This window comes from Takifugu rubripes, chromosome 1, assembly GCF_901000725.2.
Source record: "Takifugu rubripes chromosome 1, fTakRub1.2, whole genome shotgun sequence".
NCBI classification, from domain to species: Eukaryota; Metazoa; Chordata; class Actinopteri; order Tetraodontiformes; family Tetraodontidae; genus Takifugu; species Takifugu rubripes.
Genome location: NC_042285.1, coordinates 17,152,553 through 17,178,970, shown reverse-complemented (window position 1 = coordinate 17,178,970; position 26,418 = coordinate 17,152,553). Strand labels below are relative to the sequence as shown.

Here is a 26,418-nt window from a genome sequence, read left to right as displayed (position 1 = left end):
AAATTTACAGGAATGGTCTAAAAAGTGCAATACTTGTTGGGACTGATGTGCACATACAGACACGGTATACAGACCAGCATAAATACTTTTATAAACAAGGAATGCTTATATAACAAGGAATGCTTACATAAAGTTAGTGACTTAAAAACCAGCACAACTTTTAAATACTAAACACCTTTACAAGAGCAACAGTTCAGTGCATTCATTTTGGACTGCAGCGAAACATACAGCACAGAAACATGAAATATGGCTCCTTGTTAGGCTGGCGTGATTTCTGTGGTGCCCAATAAAGACTTCGGAGGGCACTTCTGTTGTAGCTAGCAAACCTAAAATCCAAATCAGGTCTACAAAAAAATTACAAAAAAAACATTCACTTTTTAACTTCTCAGATTGCATGCGAATGTCATGGTAGCGCAATCGCATTCTCTCCTTTCCCCAGGCATTCTCTCCCCATCGCACCAGCCATCATGTTACAGTTTTGAGATTATTTACATTGACCATGACTGTGGGAAGGGATAAGCCTCATCTACATGAAATTCTACTTTAAGATATTGGGGAGGATCATGGGTGCATCATGTGTGATGGCGTGAGGGCAGCGCACCATCAGTCATCATACTGCCACGGCAACAGCAAACACACTGACAACACAGTACATGGTGCGATTCTCCCACCTGACCGTGCAGCTTCCTGAAACAAGATTATTTCACACATTAGATGAACAAGAAGGGATAGTAAAAAGAAACACTTTACAGAAATTGTTACTGCAGTGAACAAATGCAACAGAAGTAAGATGCTAAAAGAAATACTGAGGGAATAGCATCTCTTGTACTGCTGGGTTGATAGTTTACAGAAGTGTAATAAACAAATAAAACATTTTTGATGTCTAAAAGGAGACACTTTATGGAAACATACACTGTAGAAATCCCTTCTCACCATCAGTATTGGTGTCCCAGTAACAGGAGTTGGCTGTGTGGAGACCGGCACCACTTTTCTGCATGATTGTGCAGTTTACTGCAAAACATTGGTATACAAACATTTACAAACAAATGCTCCAAGCCAATATAAGGTGCAACATTATTATTATTATTTTTTTTTTTAAAAGATGAGGAGTGGAGTCACCAATATATTTAAATGGCCGTCCTTGTTTCACCAACTGAGTCAGACAATGCTCCACTATACTGGCTGTCCACTGGTTGACTTTACTCTGGTTATAATCAGCTCCACCAATAACATTCTCAACACACTAGGACACACAGATAAATATGTTAATATCAATATCATATATCTCTCAATGTACAAGTACATTGCAAGTACATGCATAATTAACTGCATGAAGTAATTGTTACCTCTTTAACTGAGATATTGGCCTCATCAGCATTAAAGAGAGCCTGCAGGAAATGAAGATAAAGCACTTGAAAGAGTGATTTTTGAATTTCAGAATGAATCAATGGGACTGAAATTTAATACTGTGCATTCACTCAGCACTGATCTAAACACATGATACTTTTCATTTATCATTTTCATGTCAAAATTACATTGACTACAGAGTCTCAGACTGATCTAACAACGTTGTCATTTTTTGTTTGTTTTACACCCAAGCGTTAAAATAAAATATTAAAGAATGTTGAAGAAAAGCGACCACACCCCAATATAGAAACAACCCTTAGCTTTTTTCCCCCCGATTGATTACAATAGTTAGCTAACATTCACTGACCAAAGTATTATTCCGTTGGCCAATATCGACAATTTTGAAGAATAAATCGAATGTAGCTTAGGAAACCAAATACCTCATCACCAGAATTAAATTCATCCATCTTTGATCAGAGAAATAAAGAGTTCTGTTTTGGTTTTGCCTCGATTTTCTGCCACTGTTCCTGCCACCGTCAGACAACGAGCACCGGAAGCACCTCGCTGCCCTTCTTGAAGCGGCTCACGGTGCCGGTATGTCGCCCCACCGCGGTTGGATGGGGAATTACAACAATACTTCATCACCAACAGCAGATGGCGCTCTAATACACAGCAAAACGATGCAAACAATCTGAAGTTTATGCCTGAAAGAGGCCACCTAAGAAGCGGATGGGACCACCCAGTCTTGGAAGGAAGTTAACTCCTAACGTTACATTTCATTCAAAAGTGTCCCATTGCGAGCGCGCTTCTACCGTGAATCCAAACGGCTGCTTTGAAGGCTGGTTGGTCGATAGATGAACTGACTGACCGATTGACGCCACCTGTGATTTACTGAAACTTTTGATTCAATTTTTGCCAAGTGCATGTGAAATTATATCAATTGTCGTCAGTGACGATGAGAAACTTCGGATTTCACCAATGTGCAACGTGCGCGTAAAGATTTAATTGCAGCACACATAATTGCTGCAGGGTTAAGGCATTATATCACAAGATAAATGAGCCGGGATATTCCCACCTACAGGTATATCATTTATTTGCAGGTCGTGACCAAACTGTGAACGTGGAATGTGATGTTGCCCCATTTGAATTTGCAGCATTTGTGGGTTATAGTGACTTAATATTATTGCATTAATCGAGTTCCACTTTGTCGCATTGTTACAAATAAATACGTAACCCATTGTAAGGCGCGCGCATGCACACGCCACGCCCCCACATGTCGGGAACACCCCTGCTCTGCTCTGGATCTGCGCCTTCAGACGGTGCCGAGGCGCACTGACACGCTCATCGGTCCACGTTCTCCGGACTGTCTGTCCCGCCCGTCGGACTCGCGTCCCCCCTGATTCTCCAGGTTCTCCGCAGCCTTCCGGTAAGACCACCGCCGATCTGCGGGTCAGCCAGCAACACGCCAAGACTCTCACATCGCTGCATTATCTCTGCCATATGGCACAGCCCCCGGTGTCATCTATCATTTCTCCTTCTTTTATCAGTCTTTATATTGCGGTGGGGGCTGCTGGGGTTTGTCGCGGGTCCAGTCTGTCCAGTATCACGACCCGGTCTGTGTTGGATTGTGACATCAGAAAGAAATACTTTGCGAATAAAGTTAGCGGCGTTTGTGCAGGTGCAATGCAGCAAAAATCCCCTTTAGATCTCAGCTGGTTTCAACGGTGCGTCCGAACTCAAACACTTGGTCTTATGTTGCTCTCTTGGCTCTGGAAGCATACAACAGTTTGGACAGGTTGACTGTCCACGTCCTTAGAATCCTTAGAACGATGGCAACAACTGATTATCTGTGTTTGTACAACTTTGGAGGTTTTTATGAAGGAGTTCCAGGGTCTGGAAAGGAAACAAATAACCTGCAGGGCTGAATATTTTCTGCTTCACCGATCAGCAACAGGATCAGCTCAGTGGACATGGGACTCATTTCTGTGTAATTGATGGCTGCATAGTTGGACATTTTAGTTCTTTTGCCAAACTGATTTGCTTAAACTGTTTAAAATGGACAGGTGTACCCAAATTATTCTTGTGTAACGGGGGCTTTCCAGATACCTGTGTATAATTGTTTTTACTTATTTATGTTACCTTACCAAACACGGGGCAGGTGCTCCCTCTCAGGCAGACCTTGTATATCCCTCCCTTCCTTTTCGGGGTCCCCCCCATACGTATATATGCCCTGATCGCACCTGAAGGATCCCTCTGTCATTCATTCTCTGTGAGAATGGTGAGCGTTCTTTCTCTTCCACTGACTTCAATATTTTAAAGGGCTAAACTCTTAAATTTCACTGGGACATTTTGGTTTGATTATAATCTTTCTAAAGGTTTGATGGAGAAGGGTTGTATTGTGAATTTTAAATGCTCCTCAGTCTCACCGAAATAATATATGATTGGGACGACAACGGTGTGAACCTCTTTATTAAACACATGGAATTACTCATCTATTTATTGACGCAAGTTTGCAAAATGGCAGAAGAGAACTGCAATGACAAAATAACCCCCATATAACTCCCACATCGTGGTTCTGTAATAAAACTTTGTATTTTTAAATAAGAACACCCATAAGTGGGAAATTATTATGTCCAACTATAATACTAATTCCCTAAATTGGTTCATTTAAACTCCCCATTAAAGCGCCTCTCTTTTTAGGCTGCATTGTCAGTCACAGGAAGATTGCTCCCCGGGGATTCTGCTGCTCTCACACTCAAGACTGCACACAGAATAAATTGGTCAATAAATGTAAAGAGAAGTCGGGGAATGAAGGGATTCCCCCGCTCATCCTCTTCATGCAGCACAGCTCTTCTTCAAGGGCAGAACGAAGCCCCGAGGAGTGTAGTCACACAGCATTACAGGTCTATGTCTGCCACATCTAATGAGACGCACACGCACACGCACGTGTGCGCGTGTGTGTCACATCCACTTTAGCAGCAGACATTACGACAACTTGCTGCACAACTCTCAGGCATCTTTAAAAAACAAACCAGAAGCGGTAAATTATCCGTCGGTGGGGATTTTGGGAGCAGTAAACACACCTCAAAAAATAAGCAGGAAAAAAGAAAACAAGCTGTGATTCATCACAAACAAATTGGAAAAACAACAACACAAGGTACCAGATCTGGATTCTCAAAGTAAAGACCATATAACGATTGAGATGCTTTAATATGAACGGGCTTTAAAAAGGTCATTTTTATTAAAGAACTTAAATAAATACCATCATTTCAGCTAAAGTTTTTTTTAGATCCAGTTCTTTCTTAAGCTAAAAACTGGATCTGTTTCATTTAAGATGATTTTCTGGGTGTAGATTGTGAAGTTTTCAACCCACATTGTTTGATCTTAATTGGAAGAGGAAAATATAAATAAAGAACAAGGTAATTTGGTTAATTATTCATAAACAAAGTACTGAGGTATAAAGTGCTACATGTTTTTGCAACTGACCCAGTTACCACTAATGTAAATATCCCATTAATGACACACATGACGCACAACAAACCCGTCCTGTCCTTATCTTAACTATGTTAAAGAATATAAGGCTCCTTTATTGATCTATTCCTCCTGATCTCGGCAGTACTCTTAGAATTCCTCCCTATATTTTCCTTTGCAGCTGTAACCTGATAGATATGAGATGGAAATTGGCAGCTAGGAGCTGCCAACCCTCTGTAATATCCAAGATAATCTGCACAATTACACTCAGATTGACTGCTGATGATCTGCACTGCTGTAACAAAGCTCGTGTGCGCTGCTGCTGCATTAACTGATGTCTAATCTCGACGGTGTTGTGTTATGCGGGGTTTCCTCTCCTCCCACCCGCTGGTGATGGAGATGCCGCGGATCTCTGAAGCGTGCTGCGCGCCCGTTTGGTATGCAGCATGTAGCCCCACGCACCCTCTGAGATACGCCGTCCCAGTTCAATCACGCCTGCAACAAAAGCAATCAGTGGAAGACCATTCGCAGAGTAACACTGCAGATGTGGTGGGGGGGGAGAAACACCTGAACAGCAGGAATCTAATTTGAAGGCAGCACAGGGAGGAATGACTTGGATGGATAATAGATTGCCTTCGGGTGGCGATGCCACCATGTCGGCCTCTCTAAAGAAAACACGTCTGGACAGATGTTGACTTGGGCCCGGGGGGGCAGGGGGCAACGAACACAATCCCAAAGGTTGATCAATGTCAACATGTAATATCCTCCAGTCCATCAAGTTATCACCTATGTTATGACCACCCAGGGCCTGTAATCGCCGCCTGCATTATCTGCATCAATAAGTAGCATTTGAGATGCTTCATCAGGAACCAGTGAAGTCCCATCAGCCGACTATCTGTGTGGGGAGGGCCGATGCTAGCGGATGATGCTAGCGGATGATGCTAGCCCATCTGCTAACCGAAGCGTTAACCCGAGCAAAAGCCCGCTGACGACAACATCAGACAATTGGAACCGAAGGCTTATTTGCCAACAACGGTGTGGTCAGGTTGTTTGGAGGGCAGGTTGAAAGGTTGACACAGCCCAGTTAATCAAATACAGAGACAATAGCCGGGAAGGCCAGGCTGTTTAATCAGCCGGCTCAAACTGGTTTGTGGAAGCAGCAGAAACTGCAGCAGCAGAGTCACAAAACCACTTTGAGTGTTTTTTTATTATTATTATTATTATTTTTGACAATATAAATAAGAGTTGAGTATAGTCCCATCCATATTCAGCAGTGCTGCACTGCCACAGCTTTGCCTTGTCAACAAGAGCAGCTTTTTTTGCCAGATTGTGGAAAGTGCTGGCGGCTGGTGTTTTTCCCTCCCTGTCTTTGACTGTTTAAGTCCCTTCAGCAGACTGTTGATCAACACTGGGAAATACCCACAACAGTTGGCTCATTAAATATGTACATTTTTAAGCCGTTTATGTCTTTACAATGATTGAATATTTTAGCTGTGCTAACGTTGCGCTGCTGTCAAAGATGGACAGATTCATTTAAATGATATAATTCATACATTTGACTAGTGCGATAAACTGTGAGCAAGTAGAAATCTATTTGTATTCCAATAAAAAGAGTTTGTTTATTACTCTTTAGCAAATGCCGACATACAAAGTTGAGAGAGTCGACATTGTGTTTGCTAGAATTCGTGCGATAGCATGCTTATAATAACAAATATGACAAATAATATGACAAAAACATAAATCAATTAATTCATCAGTGTTAAAGTTACGAAAATTTTGGTTAAAAAGCAGCGAAAAGAAATCAAGACAACTGTAGAGTTTAAACCTTTCCAAATGACTCAGCCCTGTCTTTATACCATTATCCCCCTTAAATGAACCTTTTTTAAAAGAATTGCTGCTTTCTGGAGCACCGGTGAACTTTAAACAGACTCGTTTCCCTGCATGATGAGGCTTCATTAATTTTCTGGGTTATGCAGAAACACGGAGCTGCAGCCTTTTCCGGTGATCCGGCGGCTCTGGTAAATATCAGCGTCAGCCTGCTGCAGCAGAAACCAGGTGTTTTGGGGTGAATGCCACTAAATCTGTTATTGTTTTTGGATGCTGTTGATTTGGACCAAATATTCCCGTCTCACCAGTCAACCAACACAGGAGGAAAAAACTGTAAAAAAGAGAGGCCGTGCTTGGAATGTGCACCGTCCTGGAATTCAAACGCTAATGTAGATTTCACTTCTGCAAAAAGCAATCCATCAAATAAGATATCAAGCTTTTCTCGAGGAAGAAGACCCCTAATTAGAATCCACTCAGGTTGAGTTTGGCCGTAGTTACACTTCCACAGGCTGATTTAGAGGATTTCCTTTAGTGCTGCAGCTGCTCTGAGGCAGACGAGCATCATTTAGACAGAAGTGGGTGAAATGAAATATTCATCTGCATGAGGAAAGAGAGAGATGCTTCTAACTGGAATCTCTCCCTCTGTCTCTGTACATCCAGGCCGTTGGCTGAAACTGGGTTAATGAGATCTGATGCTGGAAGAACCCCCTCTTTAGGTGTGTAACTATTATCTTCATCACCTCTGAGTGCAGCCTTGCTCTGTGGAAGCTGTTTCCCGGTAATTATTTGTGTTAGAGCTTCATTTTTCAGAGCCTGTGAGTGTTTTTCCAGCAGCAGAGTTCTGGTGAAACGGAGCTGTGGAGGAGACGCAGGCTGGCCAATTATGCCACTTTGCAGTTTGGGTGGATCTAATTAGCCCACGGATGCAGCGCTGATGGTCTGATTATTGATGATGTATTGAACTTAAAAGGATCGGAAACCAAGGGAAACTATCTGCAGCGGAGGGGGTGGAATGTCAGGCAGTGATGAATTTCAAAATATTTACTAAATGTCTGCTGAGTGAAAGATTCTGCAGCCGTCGGCATTTTAGGCATGCAAAAGCACCAGAGGCTCACTTTAGTGCACTTCCTGGACTGTTTCACGTTTCAGTGTCTGGGCTCAAAACGGGGATCAGGCGACATTTGTGTTAAACCAGAGGTCACTTCCCTACAGGCCCCGGGAAGGGCGGAGAGCCAGGTCATAACTGTGTCAGGGGAAATCAATGATAAAATGTCATATTAGGCGACACGCTGTTGTTCCCTACTGCATATATAAACAGGAAGTAGGGATGAGGAGCGGAAGGGTGAAGGTTCAAGCCCCGGTGCAGGTGTTTTGGTCGCGATGGAGGTGCCAGAACACCTTCAGAGCACTGCCATGGTACCCTTGAGCAAGGTGTCATACCCCCACTTGGGGCCCTGGGATGAGCTGGGGACTCATTCTGTGTTGCTCCCTGCATTCACCCAAATGCAGCTGGGATAGAGTCCAGCACCCTCCCCATGACCCCGAAAGGGCTCAAGCGGTCAAGATTTTAAATAAAACTAAAACATATTTTGTGGGAAATTGTGAGATAAATGTTGGTATATTCAGGAGATTATAATTGCATGTATTCATGCATTTATGTATATAATTATAATGAAAAATCAATAAACAAAAAAGACAGTTTGGATCTTTTAACATTGCTGAATTCTCTTTTTACTGGAATGTGTAATAAATAAATCATATACAAGTTGGCTTTTTGGAGCAAAACATGAATAATTCCAGCATTCATTATATTACGAAAGAATTTTAAGCATAAAGGCTCTGGAATGAATAATAAAGCATCACGTTAGCAGCCAGGTAGTGGTGGTAAATATAAATGTTCCCTTTTCTCCCGGTTTTATTTATAATAAAAGTAAAGAGCTTATTTAGCCTGACCACCTGAGACCGGACCGGCACCGATGGTAACCCAATGGTTGTCCTTCTCCAGCTCTGCTGCTCTCCTCGGAGGAGCAGGATCACTTTTTCCTTGAATCCACGCTGCCCTCTCCTCTTAATTAGCATGTGAAGTGACACAACCATCTTATCAGTGCAGAGAAAATAAGCAATGGCACTGGAGTGCTCAGTGAAGGTGAAAATGTGTGGAGGGAGGGGAAGTGCTGGGAGCTGGGAGAGGACTGCTGACAGGGGGATCAGGCTAAGGTTCTCAAAGGGAGCTTACTCTGTTGGCTTGTTTCTTTTTCCTATTTTCTGCTCCATTGAGCCCTGCAGGGGATTCTGCAGGTCTGCAGCATTGATCATCACTGATCACGGCTCCTGCGAGAGTTACACAATATCACGGAGGCCGCAACACGAAGGGCAGTGTTTTAAATGGCAGTCATGGCTGAGCAGGACTTGCTCTTAAACAGTGACAGCAAGTACAAAAGCCCCTGAAACAGAGCTGAGAGAAGCATTCACGCACTCACATCAGGCAGCAATTCTTTTGCTTAGCTTAGCCCGTAACAATGAGTAAGACTAAAGGATCCCTGCTCTGCGTTTAAGGCAGGATGGGTTTACGTCTCAACCACAAGGTTACTCCTAGCGCTACAGAGAAGAAGAATTGAAAATGCATTAAGGCACAAAGAGACATACTTGAATATGTTCCTGAGGGAGCTTTGCGCCACTATGACCTTGTTAAGGGATAAATCAGTAGCTGATGGTGCTGCTGACAAACTCACAAGAAGGTTCAAATCACACAGCCAACCCCCCCCCCCGCTCCTCCTCCATTTGGCCTATAGTTATATTAGCTAACCTAGATTGACCTTAGCAGTGAGCCGTGGTGACTTGCCCAGGGTGTATCCCCACTGCTCACCCCAAGGCAGCTGGGATAGGCTCCAATAACGATGACTTCGGAGCAGCCATCAAGCCTCAGTATCGCTGAACTCCTCAGTTCGAAACACTTTACAAAGACGTCCGTTGCCCAGTGCCCAGTGTTTGAATGTGGAGCCTGTGGAAAACTGAGGTAAATGTATTGACAGCTGCCTTGGTGAAAATAAGCCCTCTTCCTGCTGCGTTTGACAACACGAACCGACTTTGGAAGACGGAAGGAGGAACCTGCAGAAGGCAGAACCTTAATCACCGTCGTGCCCTCTCTGTTTGGCGCCGGCTTAAAGGAGGTGACTCATTCTTATCAGCCTCGAACATCAGTCCATTACTTTTGAGGAACCAAATAATTAGGGTCTCAAATTGGATTCTGATGGACAGACCTGTGCGAACAGCTTACCGAACTGCTACCCAGAGTCCAGAGGCTGAACAGGGGGAGCAGCTTATTTGAAGACAGCCTGATTGTCCCTGACATGGATTCGAAGGCTGTGACATCACTGTCCAGCAGGGAGCCCGAACAGGCAGCCGCACTGTCGGATTTGTTGTTGTCTCCTCTTGGGGGAGAAACAAAAACGGTCACCTTTTCAGGGGAAGGCTCTCCACCCTCCTATAACATGTCATTTGGAGCTTCCTGTGAAGATGATGGCTGCTTATTGATTTCACCTCGGCCTTCACAGGTCCATACCTGATCCCAGGAAGCGGGTTACCCGCGGGGAGATTTACAGCTGAGAGAGTGGGAAAAGTGTCATTTCTTTTATTTCCTTTAAGATTATATAGCCTCCTTCAACAGAATCCATACAGGGAATGTCGCTGAAGGTGATCTGAGAAAGTCCGGCCAGTAATAAATGTAATAGCTCCCTTCCTCCCACTTTAATCTGCGACAATCTATGTTTCATCTTATTCCAGTAAAAACAATCAGATTTTATGTCTCTCTGTGTTTTTATGGCTTTTTGATGCTCGTAATACCTGCGATTATTGTAATGTCTCCCTGAGGAATTAGCCGGACCATTAAACACTCTGTGTGGCTCCAGAACATCTATGCTCTGCTTTCTTCAGCTCTTTGACACAATTTCCCCTGGAGACTTAAGCACAATAAATTTGAGCCACACTTGTAAATTTAATCTGATCCTCTCGGCGTTAAAGGTCTGTTTGAGGGTTAATGTTGGTTTCAGAATTCACGTTTGAACTGGGTTTAGGTTAAGGGTTAGGCATTTGGTTCTGATGGTTAGTAAGGAACTGGGGAATGCATGAGAGTCCTCACAAAGATAGAAATCTTTGTGCGTGTGTATTTACTATTTGCCAGCATTAATGCCAAAAATTGGGATTGTAAAAAACCACAAATATGTCCTAGATTCCCTCCTAAAATGTGAGAGGAAAGTGGCAGCAACGCCAAAAGAGGAAGCAGGCGATCAAAGCACAGAAAAGGAAACAGTGCTCAGGAAGCTGGGCAGGACAACAGAGGGAAAACCATTAGAGCGAAGAATAACACTGGGAAGACGCTCATCAGGGGGAGAGGAAAGTCGGACCAAAAAGAACATCTGGAGAGACTAAAAAGGCTTTTAGAACTGCAGCTTAAGTTGGTTAAGGTGTTGGTTGAATCCACAATTGCTGTGTCTGGGGCTTGTCTGATACTTACTGTGTTGGCGGGAGCCTGGTGATGGCGGCGGTCAAGGTCACCTTCGTCCTCAGAGATGAATGAATGTTGGAAAATATGGCGCCGTGTGGGGCAGCAGGTCCCCTTAATGAGCCGTTATAAATAGTTACCCAGGCTGGGCCTGGACGTTGTTGTGTACAAGTAGCCAAAAACTCTTGACTTGATGATGAATAATTCATTCCGTCTACGCTTGATTAGACACGGTCATTATAGAAACACTTCCTGACAGTTATTACTGTCACATCAATGATTCAAGAGGAAATTATACAGCATCCTTGGAATTACCACAGGGGAGTTTAAGGCATTATGTATCCAGACGTAGGAGCGAGACCAATCTGACACAAACACCCATATATATATATATATATATCCTATATATACATATATATAGATTCAGATTCTTTGTTGTCATTTAAAAGTTAAAGGGAAAATACCATTTCAGCAGTGCAACGAGGATAGCATCAATAATAATTAGATAAAATAAACACTTAAAGTAAAAATATAGCAATATGAAAACATACGCCGGCAGCAGGTTGATTGACTGTTGTAAAGGGCTTAAGGTGCAAAGGGGGGGGGGGTTGGAAATGAGTGTGTTTGTTGGTAGGAGGTGCAATCCATTTACTCCCCTTAGAGGTTGTGAAAGAAGCTGCTCAGCATCCTGGCAGATGTGCAGCAGATGCTCTTGTACCTCTTCTCAGACAGTAGGAGGGACAACAGGCCATGAGAGGGATGGTGGGGGTCCCTGACGACGGAGGGAGCTCTGTGGATGCTGCTCGTAGATCTCCTTCAGGAAAGGCAGAGGGGCACCAATGACTCAGGCTCATGAGATGCTTTGGCTCGTAAGCCCCCAGCTCCCAAACAGGAAGTGCGTCAGGATGGTTTCAGTTTTGCCCCTTTAAAAGGTGGTGAGCTTCATGGGGTGGGGGGTGGGGGGTGAAGACACCCCTGACACCTTAACACCACAGCACCATAGATGTTTACTGGTGGCTGATGTTTGGCAACATTCCAGACAGAAGGATGGACGAAGTTATGGGATTTGCACCATGCAGGGAGCAGCTCCTCCTCCCTCCTGCATGCAGAATCATTATTGTCCCCCCCCACTTTGAGTTGTCAGCCGACTCCCTGTGGTTGTTGTTGTGTCTACCAGTACAGTGGTGGGTCAGCAGGCAGAACCGATTCTGGTATAATTCTTGTGTAAAGTTGAATTTATTTTAGGGAAACGGGGGCCAGAATCCGTCTTGTCCGGGTCAGTATATTTCTGGAACATGAAAGCACAGTCGGGTGTTTCTAGCTGCATTTATGGCCGGAGTTGGTGGGACGCTCATAGCTGCATTTGATAGACAGAAGAGCGACCGGAGGGGTATTGAGGGTTGTTTGGATGATAAGTTTAGAGGGATCAATCAGATGATGTCACAGTTCAGATCGTATGACTGAATATGACCAAACACCCGCAAAGTTATTACTCCACCAGCTGATTCAACTTTCAGCAGAGGACCATCATATGAACCCGCTCTATAAATATTAGCTAATAAATATGGAATTTCTGTCCTTTGAAAATTGTTTCTGTAAATCAGCAATGATCCCTCAAATGAATTTACTCTCCCCGAGTTCATCTAATGGCTCTTTGATGGGCTCTGTGTTGGGCTCTTTTTGACTGAGACACAGCTGCGGTTCTGCTCAGGATTCCATCACCACAGATGTCACAACGTGCCTTTGGTTGCTAATTGAGCTGAGATGATGCCTGGTGGCTCATTACTGCTACTTCATGGAAAGTGGCGACACGAGAGGCGGCAGATGAAAGAGACTGCCGTTTAAGAGACAGAAAGAGCAGAAAGTGTGGCCAGGGTGACGAGAGTTTCAGATGGCACGTTTAGTGGAGACAAAAACATTGAGCTCATTGACGAGTTTGCAATCCATCCTGAGGGAGGGTGGGGCGAGGACTGTCTGCATGAAATGTCAGCCCTATCAATCACCATATTAGCTGTGATGTTCTCATGGTACACAGGCTTCAGAATGAAATGAGACGTTCCATAAACATGGCCAAATGTTCTCATCCAGAAGAAGTCAAAGAAACAGTATAATCACTAAAATATTCCGTTTAGCACAAAAATGGCAGCCAGAGTGAGTGATGTGTTCATACAGGCTGTATTAATGGAGAAGAAGCATTAATGTGTTTACTAAACATCAGATGGAATCAGATGTTAAACACAGACTTGTTGTCTGTACCAGAAATTAAGCATTGGCCTCACATGTTGTAGTTCTGGAACTATTACTGACAAAGAGCATTAGTGGCAGCATTAGTGGCCGCTAATGCTAAAGTGCTAATGATAACATGCCAGCATTCTCGTGTCCTAATCAGCATTATAATTAGTACAAGTTTGTTATGAGTCCCGGAAATTAAATGGCTTTGCCATTAGAAATGAAGAAATGTTGTATTTGCAATATCAGTCCTCAGTTTAATTTGGGTTTAGTTTGTCCACCACTGTGTTTATACAGGATATCCACCCATGGCTTCAGTGACGAGCAATGTTTCAATTAGTGTCTTCCACACATATCGGTGGACCAGCATATAAAATAGCAGAGTTCCTTCCAGCTCAGTTTGTCACCTGTCAGCCGCCTTTCACTGATTACCCTCTTTGTTTGAACCCATGCAGGTTTCCCGAGAGGATCGTCTTCCTCAACATTTGGAGGAGATTTGGAGGAAACGCTGCGCAAAAGGATTAAGGATTATGCCAAGTGAAAAAGAACAAATCGATTAGCAGAATGAGGCTGGAAAACGAGGGAGGGTGGCACTGAGAAGCATGATGCAGCTTTGGTCTGACTCCCTTACATGCAACCACTTGGCTGATTCCACTGGCGGCATTTAGACTGAGGGAGCGATGGAGCAGCTCGGGGAGGACCTGGATTTCGCCTTTCTGCTGGAGCACGAGAGAGACATGATCCTGAAGGTGTTGCAGAAAGATGAGAAGCTCAGGAAGAGGGAGGAGAAGAGGATACGGTGGCGACTCCATTTGAAAGCGTTTGAAATCGTTGCTTCTTTGATGGCTCCCCTGATGGTCTTTTCTTTGTGTCAAACAGGCGACTGAAGAACGAGCTGTTGGAAATGAAACACAAAGGCTTCCATCGGCCACAGGAGGTTGGAGAGCGCCAGTGCGCTCGCTGCCTCAAGGCCTTGGGTCTGATCTTTGGGCGCGGCGATCTCTGCACAGAATGTCAGCTGCGCATCTGCAATGACTGCAGCATTAAACTACCCAACACCTACCAGTGGAAGTGTAACGTGTGTGCCAAGATCTCGTAAGTCCTCCAGATACTCTTGATAAAATGGTAATGACATTAAAACTGTCATTCGGGTCTGGTAACCACTGGTGTGCTGCATGAGTGTTGGTGCCATTTGATGTGTGTGCCCAGTCTTCATAGGTGGGTTTGGAACTTTAAATGATATTGGAAACAGCAGTGACTGTGTAGGGGGCAGCAATATGGCCTCCACTTTAGGGAAGGAGTCCATCGAGGTCACGAGGTGGGTTATGGGAGCAGAAAGCAAAGCAAAGGTTTACCTCTCTGCACAGGTGATGCACTGGGCTGGCAAGGTGACCTTCTGTTTGGTGAAGGTTGGTGCTTCTTGTGTACAGAGATTAGCATCAAGTAAATACGCAGCCTGGGATTTTCCCTCAGCAGAGATGTTGCTGCACCGCTGTCACTGTGGCCAAGCTGCATTCTGGGAGTGAATCTCCTGGTCCTGGTCCAGCCTCAGAACCAGGTTCTGGTCCTGGTTCTGAGGCTGCTACCTCGTTGGCTTGTTTTACTGGGACACAGAATAGAACAGGAACATTTGAATACCCCCAGAATCATCACTGGAAGTTAAATATTGGACAAGTTAGTTCTTTGGTGCATTTCTAGTAAAAGTTTAAAACATTTTTAAAACATTAACCTCGTCACATCCTCTAGTTTTATGTAAATTGCAATGTTCGTTATTTATTGTTGAAAGTTTTATGAGTGTACTTACTTTGTCATCCTGGTTGTTTATGTAAAATGTAAAGGTCAAATTTCTCGAGGTTTGTTTTTTTTGGAGAAAAGAATGGATGTCAGAACACACACTGTTTACCAGCCAATATTTCTTTTTTGCTCAACTCCTCTGATCATTTGATCACGTCTGGCCCTGTTTAGGAAAGGATTTCCCTCATGCTTTGGCTTTTACTGTGTAAATGCCAGTGCATACAAATGGATCAAACTCATTTTTCTTTTGTTAGAGAGCACGTAACCCTTTTCCTGCAAACCAGGATCTTGAAGTCTGAAATATTCTGAGCGTCTGAGTTTACTGGACATGTTCTTATATTGTTATTGCCTCCAATTATTAGAGAACTGGTTTAGAGAGATTTTACAGATCTGCTTTGAAATAAAGCTGAATGAATCAAGCTGATCCAATAAATATCAGGATTTAGTACCGTGGCTGTTTCACCTACAGTCGATGTAAAGAGAAATAAATGTGATAAAACCCGCTGTGAATAACTCAAATGATTCAAATAATGATACATTTAATTAAATATGCTTGATTCTAGTTGGGTAAAACCTGGAAAATATCAGACTGATTGTGTTTATTGTGCGGCGATTTAACCGCTCTAACAATTTCCTGTGACGGGTCAATAAACTATCAATCGAAATTCAGATAAGATCAAACTCCAGCTGCAACAACTCTTGTTGAAGGTAATTAATAGTTTGTCAAAGTTTTTTTCTTTTTGAACTTTACAAACTTTGTTGACACTCTGGCGTCACCCGCTGAATGATCACTCGCCTCCGTGGACCCAGGGGCTTTGGTGGGTTTGTCAGTCTTAAACAAATACTGGAGGCCAGTTGGATCCACTCAGTGGAGACTGTGTTTGCAGGGAGCTGAAGGTGGCAACAGGAGAGTGGTTCCTGGAGGAGCGGTCCAAGCGCTTTGAGCAGGGAGTGCCCAGCAGTGACGCCATCAAACAGACCATCATGAGCATCCCATACTGTGAGTTTGGCTCATGGTCCCAAAACCCTCCATCGTTGGGCTTCTGAGTACGGTTTGCTGACGCTCTCTGTGTTTGAACGGCTAGCTGCAGAAAACAAATCGACAGAGAATCTGTCGGTGGCTAGTGACTTGGAGGCAACGGACACTCCGAAATCCAAAAGATCCGCCATACGCAGCGTAGTGGATGGTGCCAGGAGGAGACGGTGAGCAGCTCCAACACACGAGCTGGGAGAAGGGACTCAAACAAACCAGCAAATGCAAATGCAATCTTCTGGTTTTGCCAGTTTTTCATATCAGATCAATAGCTTTATGGATTTCTTTTTTTCCCGTTGAAGAATTAAAGTTTTGGCTGATCTCTTCAGCAAATGTTGACATCTTTCAGCCCGTTCAGACACACTGTCTCCCCTAAAGTCACCACACAGGAAGCACTGAATTCAAATATTTAATGAATGACAAAAGGTAATGAACTATACGTGCCTGTCATGTGTCTGGGTGTGCCTGACCGTGTGTGTGTGCGTGTGCGTGTGTGTGTGTGTGTGTTTGTAGAAAGGTGAAGATGGAGAAAATGGGTAACCGGCTGAATGTGAAGCCAGAGAACGGATTTGACAGCTCCAGTGTCAGATCTGTGTCAGACGGAGATGCTCGCAGCGAGAGGAGCGTTCGCTCCACTCAGAGTTCACGATCAGCCAGGTATCCGGCGGCTTTTTAACGATTCTGCTCCCTCGGTAATGCAACCTTAAAGCTGATTAGAACAGTTGGCCAATTCTCCAGCAGCTACTTGGAAACCTTTCAAACAAAATATAGTTATTACTTAATAGTTTCATTCATCATATTCAACATTAAAGGCTGACTCGGCACCACGTGAGTCTTGAGACACGTTGATCATATCGCACTGAGGCTTTTGCTTCTGTCTCCTTGCAGTCAGTCTCTGTCTGCCTTTTCAGTGTTCTCTCTAAATGCTCAGAGGATTTTAAGCACGAGTAATTATTCTTTGTGTTATTCTGGTGTCCCTCTGGGACGCTCCCCCCCCCCCCCCATTTTCAAGCATCTTGATCTTCAGATATTTTTGTTCATCTTCCTGGGTTGCAGAGACAGTTCAGGGCTGTTGGAGTCCTCAGGGATGCCCACGGTCATCAACAATGTGCGATCAACAACGCCGGACAGACTGTCCTCCTGCAGCGACACCCGGAGGGTCAGGGTCAGCGGCACAAGCACCAACTGGCAGCACACTGGCAAAAAAGCTCTATTCAAAGAGCTTAGAATGGTTAAGAAGTGTGTCTTTTTTGTGTTTGTATGCAGCCTGATGGAGCAGAAAGTGTCGCCAGCTTATACTCCAGCGACACTGCGTCTGACAAAAGAGCCGCCAGCCATCACACGCATAACTCAGGCACCCCGACCATCTCTGTCTCCAGGGCGTCCGGGTCATCCGGTACTGACCAGCAGCTCTGGCTGCACTGTCATGCTCGATATCGTCAAACAGCTTCTCACATCACATGCAAAGACCACAGATGTGTTGGAGGCAGCACTAGCATTCGTAATGTTAATTAATTAACCTGAAAGAGCCGCTTCTCTGCTGGGAAGAGGCCGGATTATTGGAATACTTCATCCTGGAATACTGTCATCAGTTTGAAGGTTGACCTCAGCTCCTGCCTCTCGCTGAATAATAGCAGCTAATAAGCGCGTTGATCTCCCAACGACTCCCGTCGCTGCCATTAATGGCCTTTTAACTGAAACTCTTTCCCAGTGTTATTTCTTCTGGTTATGTTTTATTCACGGTTTTTAAGGGCAAGGCCACAAAAAGAACAAGTGCAGTCACTGTATGTGCAGTGATAAATATTCTGACAGTTACCCAGCTCACACCCCCGTGTAGGACACAGTGTAAGCTGCATTCGTTACAGCCGATGACACAAATCTGACCACTCTAACCGGGGGCTCAAACCCCCCACCCCCTCTTCCTCCTCCTCCTCCTAGTTTTACCATTAAAGTCAGAGCATATATTTACATACCGTATATAAAGTTACAGCCGTTTGGGGATGATTTCCACGCGCCTTAATGATATAATGCTATGACCTGCCTAATTTGGAGCTGTCCCTCCTTTTTCACGGTCTAACTTTATCAGTCAAAAGCTTATTAGATTTGTTCCGGACATTCTGTTGCTGTGTTTCTCGCCCCTCATATTTTAAACATTAGTCTCACGCCTGCCTGCAAGCCACCAGTGTTTATGCTGCTGTGGCTGAACTTGAGCTTTCCTGGCTGTTTGACCTCACGCGTTCTCTCGCTGGTAGCTCGCGGGAACACGACTGAGACCCAATATTGACATTTTGAATAAATGAATAAGTGTTGCTTACCAAGTAATAAAAATGCAGAGGAGCTTGAGGACAAATACTGGAAAAGGCACGAGGGCTTGATTATATGGAGGTCTCTGTTCTGCTCCAGATCACAGTCGCTCTGAGGTGGATCTGCTGGGGCCTGGCTCTGAACACAGCGACGACACCCTCAGCCTCAGAAGCCGTTCTGTCCCCGGGTTCAATGAAACGGTAAACACCATCTCTTCTTCCCCTACGGCTGAACCACACACACGCACAGGGACACACACACACACGCACGCCCGCACACACACAGGGCACTCTGCTCTTACCACACATGGTAATAGCAGGAGAAAAGACAGCAGTAATTCTAAATCAAAGTGACGATGGCTTCAAAATAATGCTTCATTTTCATGTTAATATAATCGGAGCAGCTGAAAGCTAAAGGCAGGAGGAGGAGCTGATGATGGGTGTTGAGTGTTTGGAGGAGTTTGAAGCCGCTGGTCCATTCACGTGAGCAGATTTACTGTAAACCCGATGACATTGTGACTGTGTGTGAGAAACGAGTAAACAAATTACCACGCTCCATCCGGACTTGTCTGATCAGATTTACAGAAGATGCCCGCTTGCGCCCACGCAGCGCTGCTGTGTGCAACGCTTTGGCCAGCTTCCCGGAGGCAGTCCGCCTTTTCATTAACCCTAAATGCTGTCTTCCGCAGGAGTTCTCCGACGAGGAGGAGGACATCGATGCCCTGATATCGGCTCACAGTAAGACTGATGACCGGCACCTCAGCAGCGCGTTGTCAACGGTACTGCCCATGTCCCAAAGAGATTCTGGGAAATCCTGTATGCTGTCAGCACAAATATGTACACACACACGCCATCACCCTATTCGTGACATGCCTGTGTTGTTAGTTGTGTAAACGCTGGGGACAGCCTGCGTCATAACCAGGTGAAAAACAGCTGCATTTCCAACCTGACTTGTAGTAGCCTACATAAACACAGGTTGTTATCTTAATACCTGAGGGTTGTTTCACCTGACTATGATAATATTGATAATAATAATGCCAGGCATTGGGTGGCAAATGAGGCAGTTGTATCAGTGTAACACATATACAGTAAATCTACAGTGTTTCATTCAGTATCACGTATTAAACTGTCCCAGGTCGTTGCCACCGAGGGCCTGTCTGATTATCTTCCCCACAACCTCGCGAAGTATCCAGTTATGCATCGGTAATGAGCCCTTTAAGTGACTCACAGCATGTTCCTGGTTCCGCGTGCATAATTTTAAAACCTGCACCGGTAAACAGACATCTGCCACGTCTGGCATTAATCGTGGTGTGATAGGATCGCTGACAGCGACGGCCCGAGCCGCTCAGCCATGAAATGAGGGCTCGCCTTCAGATTTGCCTCCGCCACGATTCCAGACTTCGTCATCGATTCCCAAATTCTCGAAGTTTCATTATGGAGAGTTTGGGCTGAATGAAACTACAATGTTTAGCAGAATTCCTCATGTTTACTGTATTTAAGGCAGCAGTTGCCAGTTTCCAAGGCCCAGCAGGGATTTTTCTTTCTTTTTTAGACCGTTAATGAAAAGATTATTACTTGGAGACATACTTGAAATCAAAATCCCAAATATGCACTTGCAGGTGATGACAGAATGCCGGTCTATTCTGAACGGCCCTGAGCGTGTAGCTAATGCAAACACGCCTGAGCCTGGCATATTTCTGAACGTACCACAAGCAGCTGCCTCTCTTCCTCGTTCTTTCTCATTCTGACTTTTGCCCCGTCTGCAGCCATGTTGATTTCACAAATAATTCCAGATGACTTGTAATCTCTCTGGTTTTTCCTCTGATAATCACCATGGTAACCGTGTGTAATGTAGTTTCTGAAGCCCCTCCTTGGGGGCTGGGGGGTTGTGCTTGGGGTCTGCCTCTATAACTAACACATCAGGAACTCAGATCTCCCTCCCTCTCTCCTGCCTTTGCCCACTTTCCTTTTTTCTTCTTGTTTATCTCCATCTCCTGAACAAATCCTCGTCTAGTCTTCAACTCCTGGCTCTGAGAGGAGATGGGGGTACCTTAATATCCCTGACTCGGATGCAGAGACTGTAAGTCTACCCCCCCATCCAGCTTCATTCATGCACTGATTCATCATTTTAACACAATTGTGGAGATGCAGCAAAGACACAAAAGATAAGCACAATATTGATAAATTTGCTGCAGATATTATTGAGGGTTTGGTGTTTGATTACAAAAGCTACATATAAGCTACAATAGGAGCAGCTTGCTGCAGTAACAGTGTTTGTTGATTAAAGATATTTATGAGATTTGCTTTTGGAGATGCTTCTGCTTTTTTTCCTTCTGATTGCATTATGCATGTTCGTCTTTTCCATCTATTATTGACAGCGTTTTTTATTATCGTGTGCAGGCATGTGCTGCGTGTACGCATCTTTTAAGAACAGAATGAAGTGAAATCACATTTGTGGTACATTAGACAGGCCTTAGGTGGGGGGAAAAAACATGTTTTTGTGGATAAATCAGCGAAGCTCTCAGCTCCCAGAGTTTGTGGGGGCACTAGATAGGCTTTTTATTTTTTGGTCTATCTAAAACAACAGTAGTTGCAATTACAAAATACTTTATCCAGGCAATGTTTTGTCAAAATGTCCTTTGTACAGCAGCTACAAATGAGCTGCTGTTCCAAACACCGAGAGACTCAGACAGCTGTTTGCCAGTTTAAACAGTTCTAGAAATATTCCAACCCTAGTGTGTTCGCACAGGTGGCCACAAGAAAACATCAAGTTAAAACAGTAACCAATTATTTTGACAATTAGCAGACAAACATATTCTAGCTAATGTCTGCCACAGCTGCTAATTGCAGCCTTGGAACTATCTGTGATTTTGGTCGTGTTGTGACTTTGTTTATTGGGGTTTTTAATTTGGAATGCTGGACAAACACAAAATTGTGATAAGTTTGAAAACATCCACACACAGGGTATCCATTTGGAGGATTTTATTGCCCTCATTAGCATCCGTACCACACAATTCGTAGCAACACACAGCCAGTTACAGTGTTTAATGCAGCGCAGCAGATGGCTGCAGCGCTTCAGTGTGGAACCCATTTCATCAGAATCCTCTGATGCGTTACAAAGTCTTTCTCCTCGAGGTTTTGTGTCTGTTTTTGTTTTTTAGTTTTGACTCCTCAAACCCAGTTCTTTTTTTTAATTCCTTGACCTTCGGGCACATTTCACACCTTATCTTCTGTCATTGCCTTACAGAGCAGCATAAACAGCATGATGAGCATGTACAGTGATACCGGTGACTATGGCAACGCCAGAGTAAGTGGTGAGATTCTGCTGAACATCAGCTACAGCTACAAGACTGGTGCTCTCAACATTCTGGTAAAGGAGTGTCACAACCTCGCCACTGGAGATGAGAGGAAGCAACGCACTGACGCGTAAGCACACACACACACACACACACACACACACACACACACACACACACTATTTAATTTTTATGCAAACCTTTTCCACCTTAGGTATTCAAATAGGTCCTACATGTCCAATAAAATATTTAATTACAGAAACCCTGAGTCAGTCCAATAAAACCGTGGCCCTGTAAACCAGATCTGCTGGAAAATAATGTGTTCTATAAAAAGTTAATCCTTTAATCAGCTCAATACTGCAATTATCGGGTGGTCAGGGGTGTTTGGTTTTTTTTGCCTTTCATCACTGCGCTGCGTGTTTTATGTTCAGTAGATTTAGTCGTGCGACCTATAAATGGAGCTTTCATGGCTCCTGTGAGTCCGACTGAGTCTGTTTTCCTTGTTAGCTATGTGAAGACATACCTGCTGCCAGATACGTCCCGGCAGAGCAAGAGGAAGACGAGCATCAAGTCCAAATCCATCAACCCTGTTTTCAACGAGAACCTGAGGGTGAGTGTGTGAACAGTCCTTCTGTAGGTTTTGTTCCGTTTTTTCTCTTCATACGCGGAGCTTCGGCTTCTTGCAATCATCATCAGTGCGTTTAGTGTCAGAGAACATGTTTGCTAGCAGAAAGTGTGGAGGGCTTCTCCTGGTTTTTTCGCAGTATGTTATCAGCCACTCTCAGCTGGAGACTCGAAGTCTGCAGGTCTCTGTGTGGCACCACGATCGCTTCGGACAGAACAGATTCCTGGGAGAGGTGGAGTTGACTTTCGACACCTGGGAGCTTGACACCCAGATAGAGGAGTGGTACGCGCTGCAGCCCAAGGTAGGGCCTCAAATCAGCCCTTTTGACATCCTGAACTTCTTGTCCACACTCAGAAAAAAACTGTAAGTGTCTTGTTTTCTGTAGATAGAGGAAAATATAGACACCACAATGCAGTACAAAGGAGAACTGACTGTGGTGTTGAAGTATATACCTGCAGAAAAGAACCTCTTGCTTCCTCTGGACCAAGTGCAAGGTACAGTCCTCATGTTCTTACTGCCTAAAGAAATATTCCACATCTTGATGGATAGTTAACTGGTGACAATGTTTGATACTTTACAAAGATCAAAGTGAAAATGTAGGATTTTCTTCCAATAAAGTCTTCAACAATTGGCTTTATGATTATACTCTTGCCTTATATGTGGTTCTGGTTGCGTGATTTGAGCCATTGTTTTATTAGTCAGCCCTCATTTGTTTGAGCAATATTCTGACTTCTTGAGTTTTCTATTAGTCTTTGTGTCTTCAGACATGCTTAACCCTGAATTTTTTGTTGTCCACCTACTCCTACGTCAGTAAGTAAAGGGTTCCTGAAAGGCCGGAAGGCCAGCAGCTTCAGTCTGCCTAAAGGGGGCATGGTTGAGCTGCTTATTAAAGGAGCAAAAAACCTGACAGCTGTCAAGTCTGGAGGCACCTCTGATCCTTTTGTCAAAGGGTGAGACTGTCTATCTATCTATCTATCTATCTATCTATCTATCTATCTATCTATCTATCTATCTATCTATCTATCTATCTATCTATCTATCTATCTATCTATCTATCTATCTATCTATCTATCTATCTATCTATCTATCTATCTATCTATCTATCTATCTATCTATCTATCTATCTATCTATCTATCTGCCTGCCTGCCTGCCTGCCTGCCTGCCTGCCTGCCTGCCTGCCTGCCTGCCTGCCTGCCTGCCTGCCTGCCTGCCTGACTGACTGTCTGTCTGTCTGTCTGTCTGTCTGTCTTTTGTTTTTCTCTTTGGGCTTTCCCTCTCCTGCTTGTCCTGACCTCCCTGTTGTTCTCTCTGTTATTTACATTTCTACCTGTTCTATTAATCTCTTCCCTTTCCTCGCGTTCCCTGCAGCCAGCAGCTTATAGCTGCTGCTCTCCTGTGTTCGCCCCTTACATGTCTGACAATAGTACATTGATTTTCCTCTACAGATACCTCCTCCCTGACACCAACAAGTCAACCAAGCACAAGACGGAGGTGCAGAGACGCACTGTGAACCCACAGTGGAACCACACCTTCACCTACTGCGGCCTGCAGCCCGGAGATCTCAATAATGTCTGTCTGGAGCTCACTGTGTGGGACAAAGAAGCCCTCGCCAGCAACGTCTTCCTGGGAGGGGTCAGGCTTGGAGCTGGCACAGGTGTGTGTAGTTTATTTCTCCTAATCTCATCATTCAGATTGGCTCCAACAAAATGAAGCAAATACCTTTGTACTTCCTCTCCACTCAAGGTCAAAGTTATGGGAAAGACGTAGACTGGATGGACTCATTTGGGGAGGAGCAGCGCGCGTGGCAACGCATGATCGAAAACCCAGAGGTTCCGCAGGAGTGCACTTTGCTCCTTCGATCCAGCATGCGCAAGTGCAGCACATGAGCTGTGCCCGAGGTCCAGACAGGGGAAGACAAGCACAAGCGAAAGTGGAGAGAAAACAAAAGTGCGAAGGGTCCAAGTTTAACAGGAACAGATACTGCTCCTCTCCCTGCGTCTTTCCCCCGCAATGAATCAGATCCCCTCACAGCAGCCAGTCATGCCTTACACACTCGTCACATCTCGTCTTCACCCAGCATTACCGTTTATGCCATACAAATGTGTCGTATGTTTAAAAATAAGCACAGTGTGAATCCTGGCCGTTCATCCCCATCCCAGTGATTGATATCTATCTCAGCAGAGCATTCGCAGGGCATTAAAGAGGAATGATCATTGTCGACATGGTGACGTCCCTTATCCTCATGAACAGAGCTGCATTGTGCTATGAAGCACTCAAGGACGCTGAGATTCGGTCTCCCAGAAACATTCGCGTACAGAGGTGGAAAGTGACAAGAGCGTGTACTCCTGGCATGAAAGGTGACCATTTTATTGAGGTTTTTCCTTGCATCATGAATTCATTTTAATGTTCATCAAAGAGAAGCACTTAAACTTAAATTAGTTGCGCTAATGCAGGATTTACAATGAACAGAGTTGAACTTTAAGTCGTTCTTTCAGTGCACTAATGCGTTGTTACCCTATTGCCACAGGGGTCGCATGTTTACTCATGTTTAATCGTGGTAGTGTTACAAAAATATAACAACTCCAAGAGTAAACTGATTGAATTTCGAGAGTCACACGGAAACATTCATGCCCTCTGAGAAATAATGATGACAATGAGAGACAGATGGATACAGAATAAAACAGAAGTGGAATGATGGACCTTGATGAGAGGTTGTGAACTGCTGAATGCTGCTCCTGCTACAGCTAGCAAGTCTGCTAACAGGCGGAACTGCGGTGCAGAACATTCACCCATACGTGCACGTTGTCACTGCTTTGTAACCTTACAGCAAATATCTCCTTGTGCTGGTGTCCTCAAATGTACCCTCATGGTTATGGTGGCCTAAGGTCTGGCAAGTTTCTGCCAATTAGCAAAACATAATCATGCCTCAAGACAAAAATATACGCTTGTTCAAACAAGAGTACTCGTAGTCTTTTGCTTTCCACCTCTGGTTGTCAAACACATGCAGACACACCCTATTTAGACTACTTCTGATGTGAATTTATGTAGCACTTTATCAGTGTAATAACAGGAACTGCATGGTATTAGATAAAACAGTGGTAGAAGAACAAATTAGGTGGTGTAATGCACTGATAATGACGTCACTGTGGCCTCGGAAGTGTTATGTGTGAAATGTGACATTCCATGAACCCAGTGATGGTGACTTATGTTGGTGTGAGTCAGCGTCGGTGCTGCCAGCATCATTTATCTCCGAGCGAGCCTGACGATGAGCGAGGGGAAGTCGTCTTGTCCCCTTTTGTGACGGCTCACAACAGTCACCCTGAAGTTCGACCTTGTACTAATGTTTTTCATGTGGCACACAAACTCTGAAGCCTCATGGCAGGTAAATACTGCAAGTTTGTAGTAATAATAGTGACGTGCTCACCATGCAACATAGTTTAGACAAGAGGCTTCTGCAATAGCTACAGACAGAAGAGGCTCAATAAACAGCATGTACAATCTCTATTGTGTCTGGTGTCCAAGCAACAAACTCACCACATTCAAACTGTTTTTTCCCCCTTTTTTGTCCCAAATGTGTTACAGAAATATTTTGAAATAAACTCAAAACTTTGCATAATCTGTAATGTTTCCTGTTTGTTTGCAAATGACAGTCTGACACCACTGGAGTATTGATTTAAGCTGCGTTTTTCAAAGGCAGATTTAACATTGAAATTTGTGTTACAGACGCAGACAGAAAAAGAAGATTGTTTTTCATTTGAGTTCCTAACTTATTTCACACTTATACATATATGAAGATGTAGCTGTCTGAACCGAGTGGTCACGTACGTCCTGTAAACATTCATGTTACAGTTTAGCTTCTCATCACTGGGATTTCAGGTAGCTCAGTGTTTTTCTTTGCAACAGTTGGAAATATGTAGCTGATGGAATTCCCACACACATTCTAAGCTTTCATTTAAATCAACCAGTTATGTGGTTAAAATTGCAGCGTTGC

The 26,418-nt window shown here is 44.2% G+C and overlaps 2 protein-coding genes across 5 annotated transcripts; one reads left to right on the top strand and one right to left on the bottom strand.

Moving 5' to 3' along the window:
* Positions 1 to 67: 67 nt before the first annotated feature.
* Positions 68 to 1,929, bottom strand: LOC101079045 (dynein light chain Tctex-type 1). Its single transcript, XM_003961722.3, has 5 exons — positions 1,788 to 1,929; positions 1,347 to 1,388; positions 1,120 to 1,243; positions 934 to 1,011; positions 68 to 687 (listed from the first exon to the last, which is right to left on the bottom strand). The coding sequence occupies exons 1-5, from the start codon at positions 1,812 to 1,814 to the stop codon at positions 611 to 613; spliced, it is 348 nt and encodes a 115-aa protein (XP_003961771.1). The 5' UTR covers positions 1,815 to 1,929; the 3' UTR covers positions 68 to 610.
* A 687-nt stretch (positions 1,930 to 2,616) lies between these two features.
* Positions 2,617 to 26,043, top strand: sytl5 (synaptotagmin-like 5). Of its 4 annotated transcripts, none has more exons than XM_029844131.1 (18): positions 2,617 to 2,773; positions 13,831 to 14,174; positions 14,255 to 14,470; positions 16,057 to 16,169; positions 16,255 to 16,372; positions 16,716 to 16,859; positions 17,259 to 17,361; positions 17,469 to 17,598; positions 18,606 to 18,706; positions 19,195 to 19,284; positions 20,520 to 20,585; positions 21,753 to 21,931; positions 22,309 to 22,411; positions 22,566 to 22,727; positions 22,812 to 22,920; positions 23,238 to 23,376; positions 23,873 to 24,081; positions 24,171 to 26,043. In XM_029844131.1, exons 2-18 carry the CDS (start codon positions 14,056 to 14,058, stop codon positions 24,311 to 24,313), a joined length of 2,244 nt encoding a protein of 747 aa, XP_029699991.1. In that variant the 5' UTR covers positions 2,617 to 2,773; positions 13,831 to 14,055; the 3' UTR covers positions 24,314 to 26,043. The 4 variants fall into 4 exon arrangements, with proteins under 4 accessions (XP_029699991.1, XP_029699984.1, XP_011606296.2 ...); XM_029844124.1 differs by having other exon boundaries at positions 17,259 to 17,367; XM_029844128.1 differs by lacking the exon at positions 2,617 to 2,773 and adding an exon at positions 7,320 to 7,361 and having other exon boundaries at positions 17,259 to 17,367.
* The last annotated feature ends 375 nt before the right edge of the window (positions 26,044 to 26,418 follow it).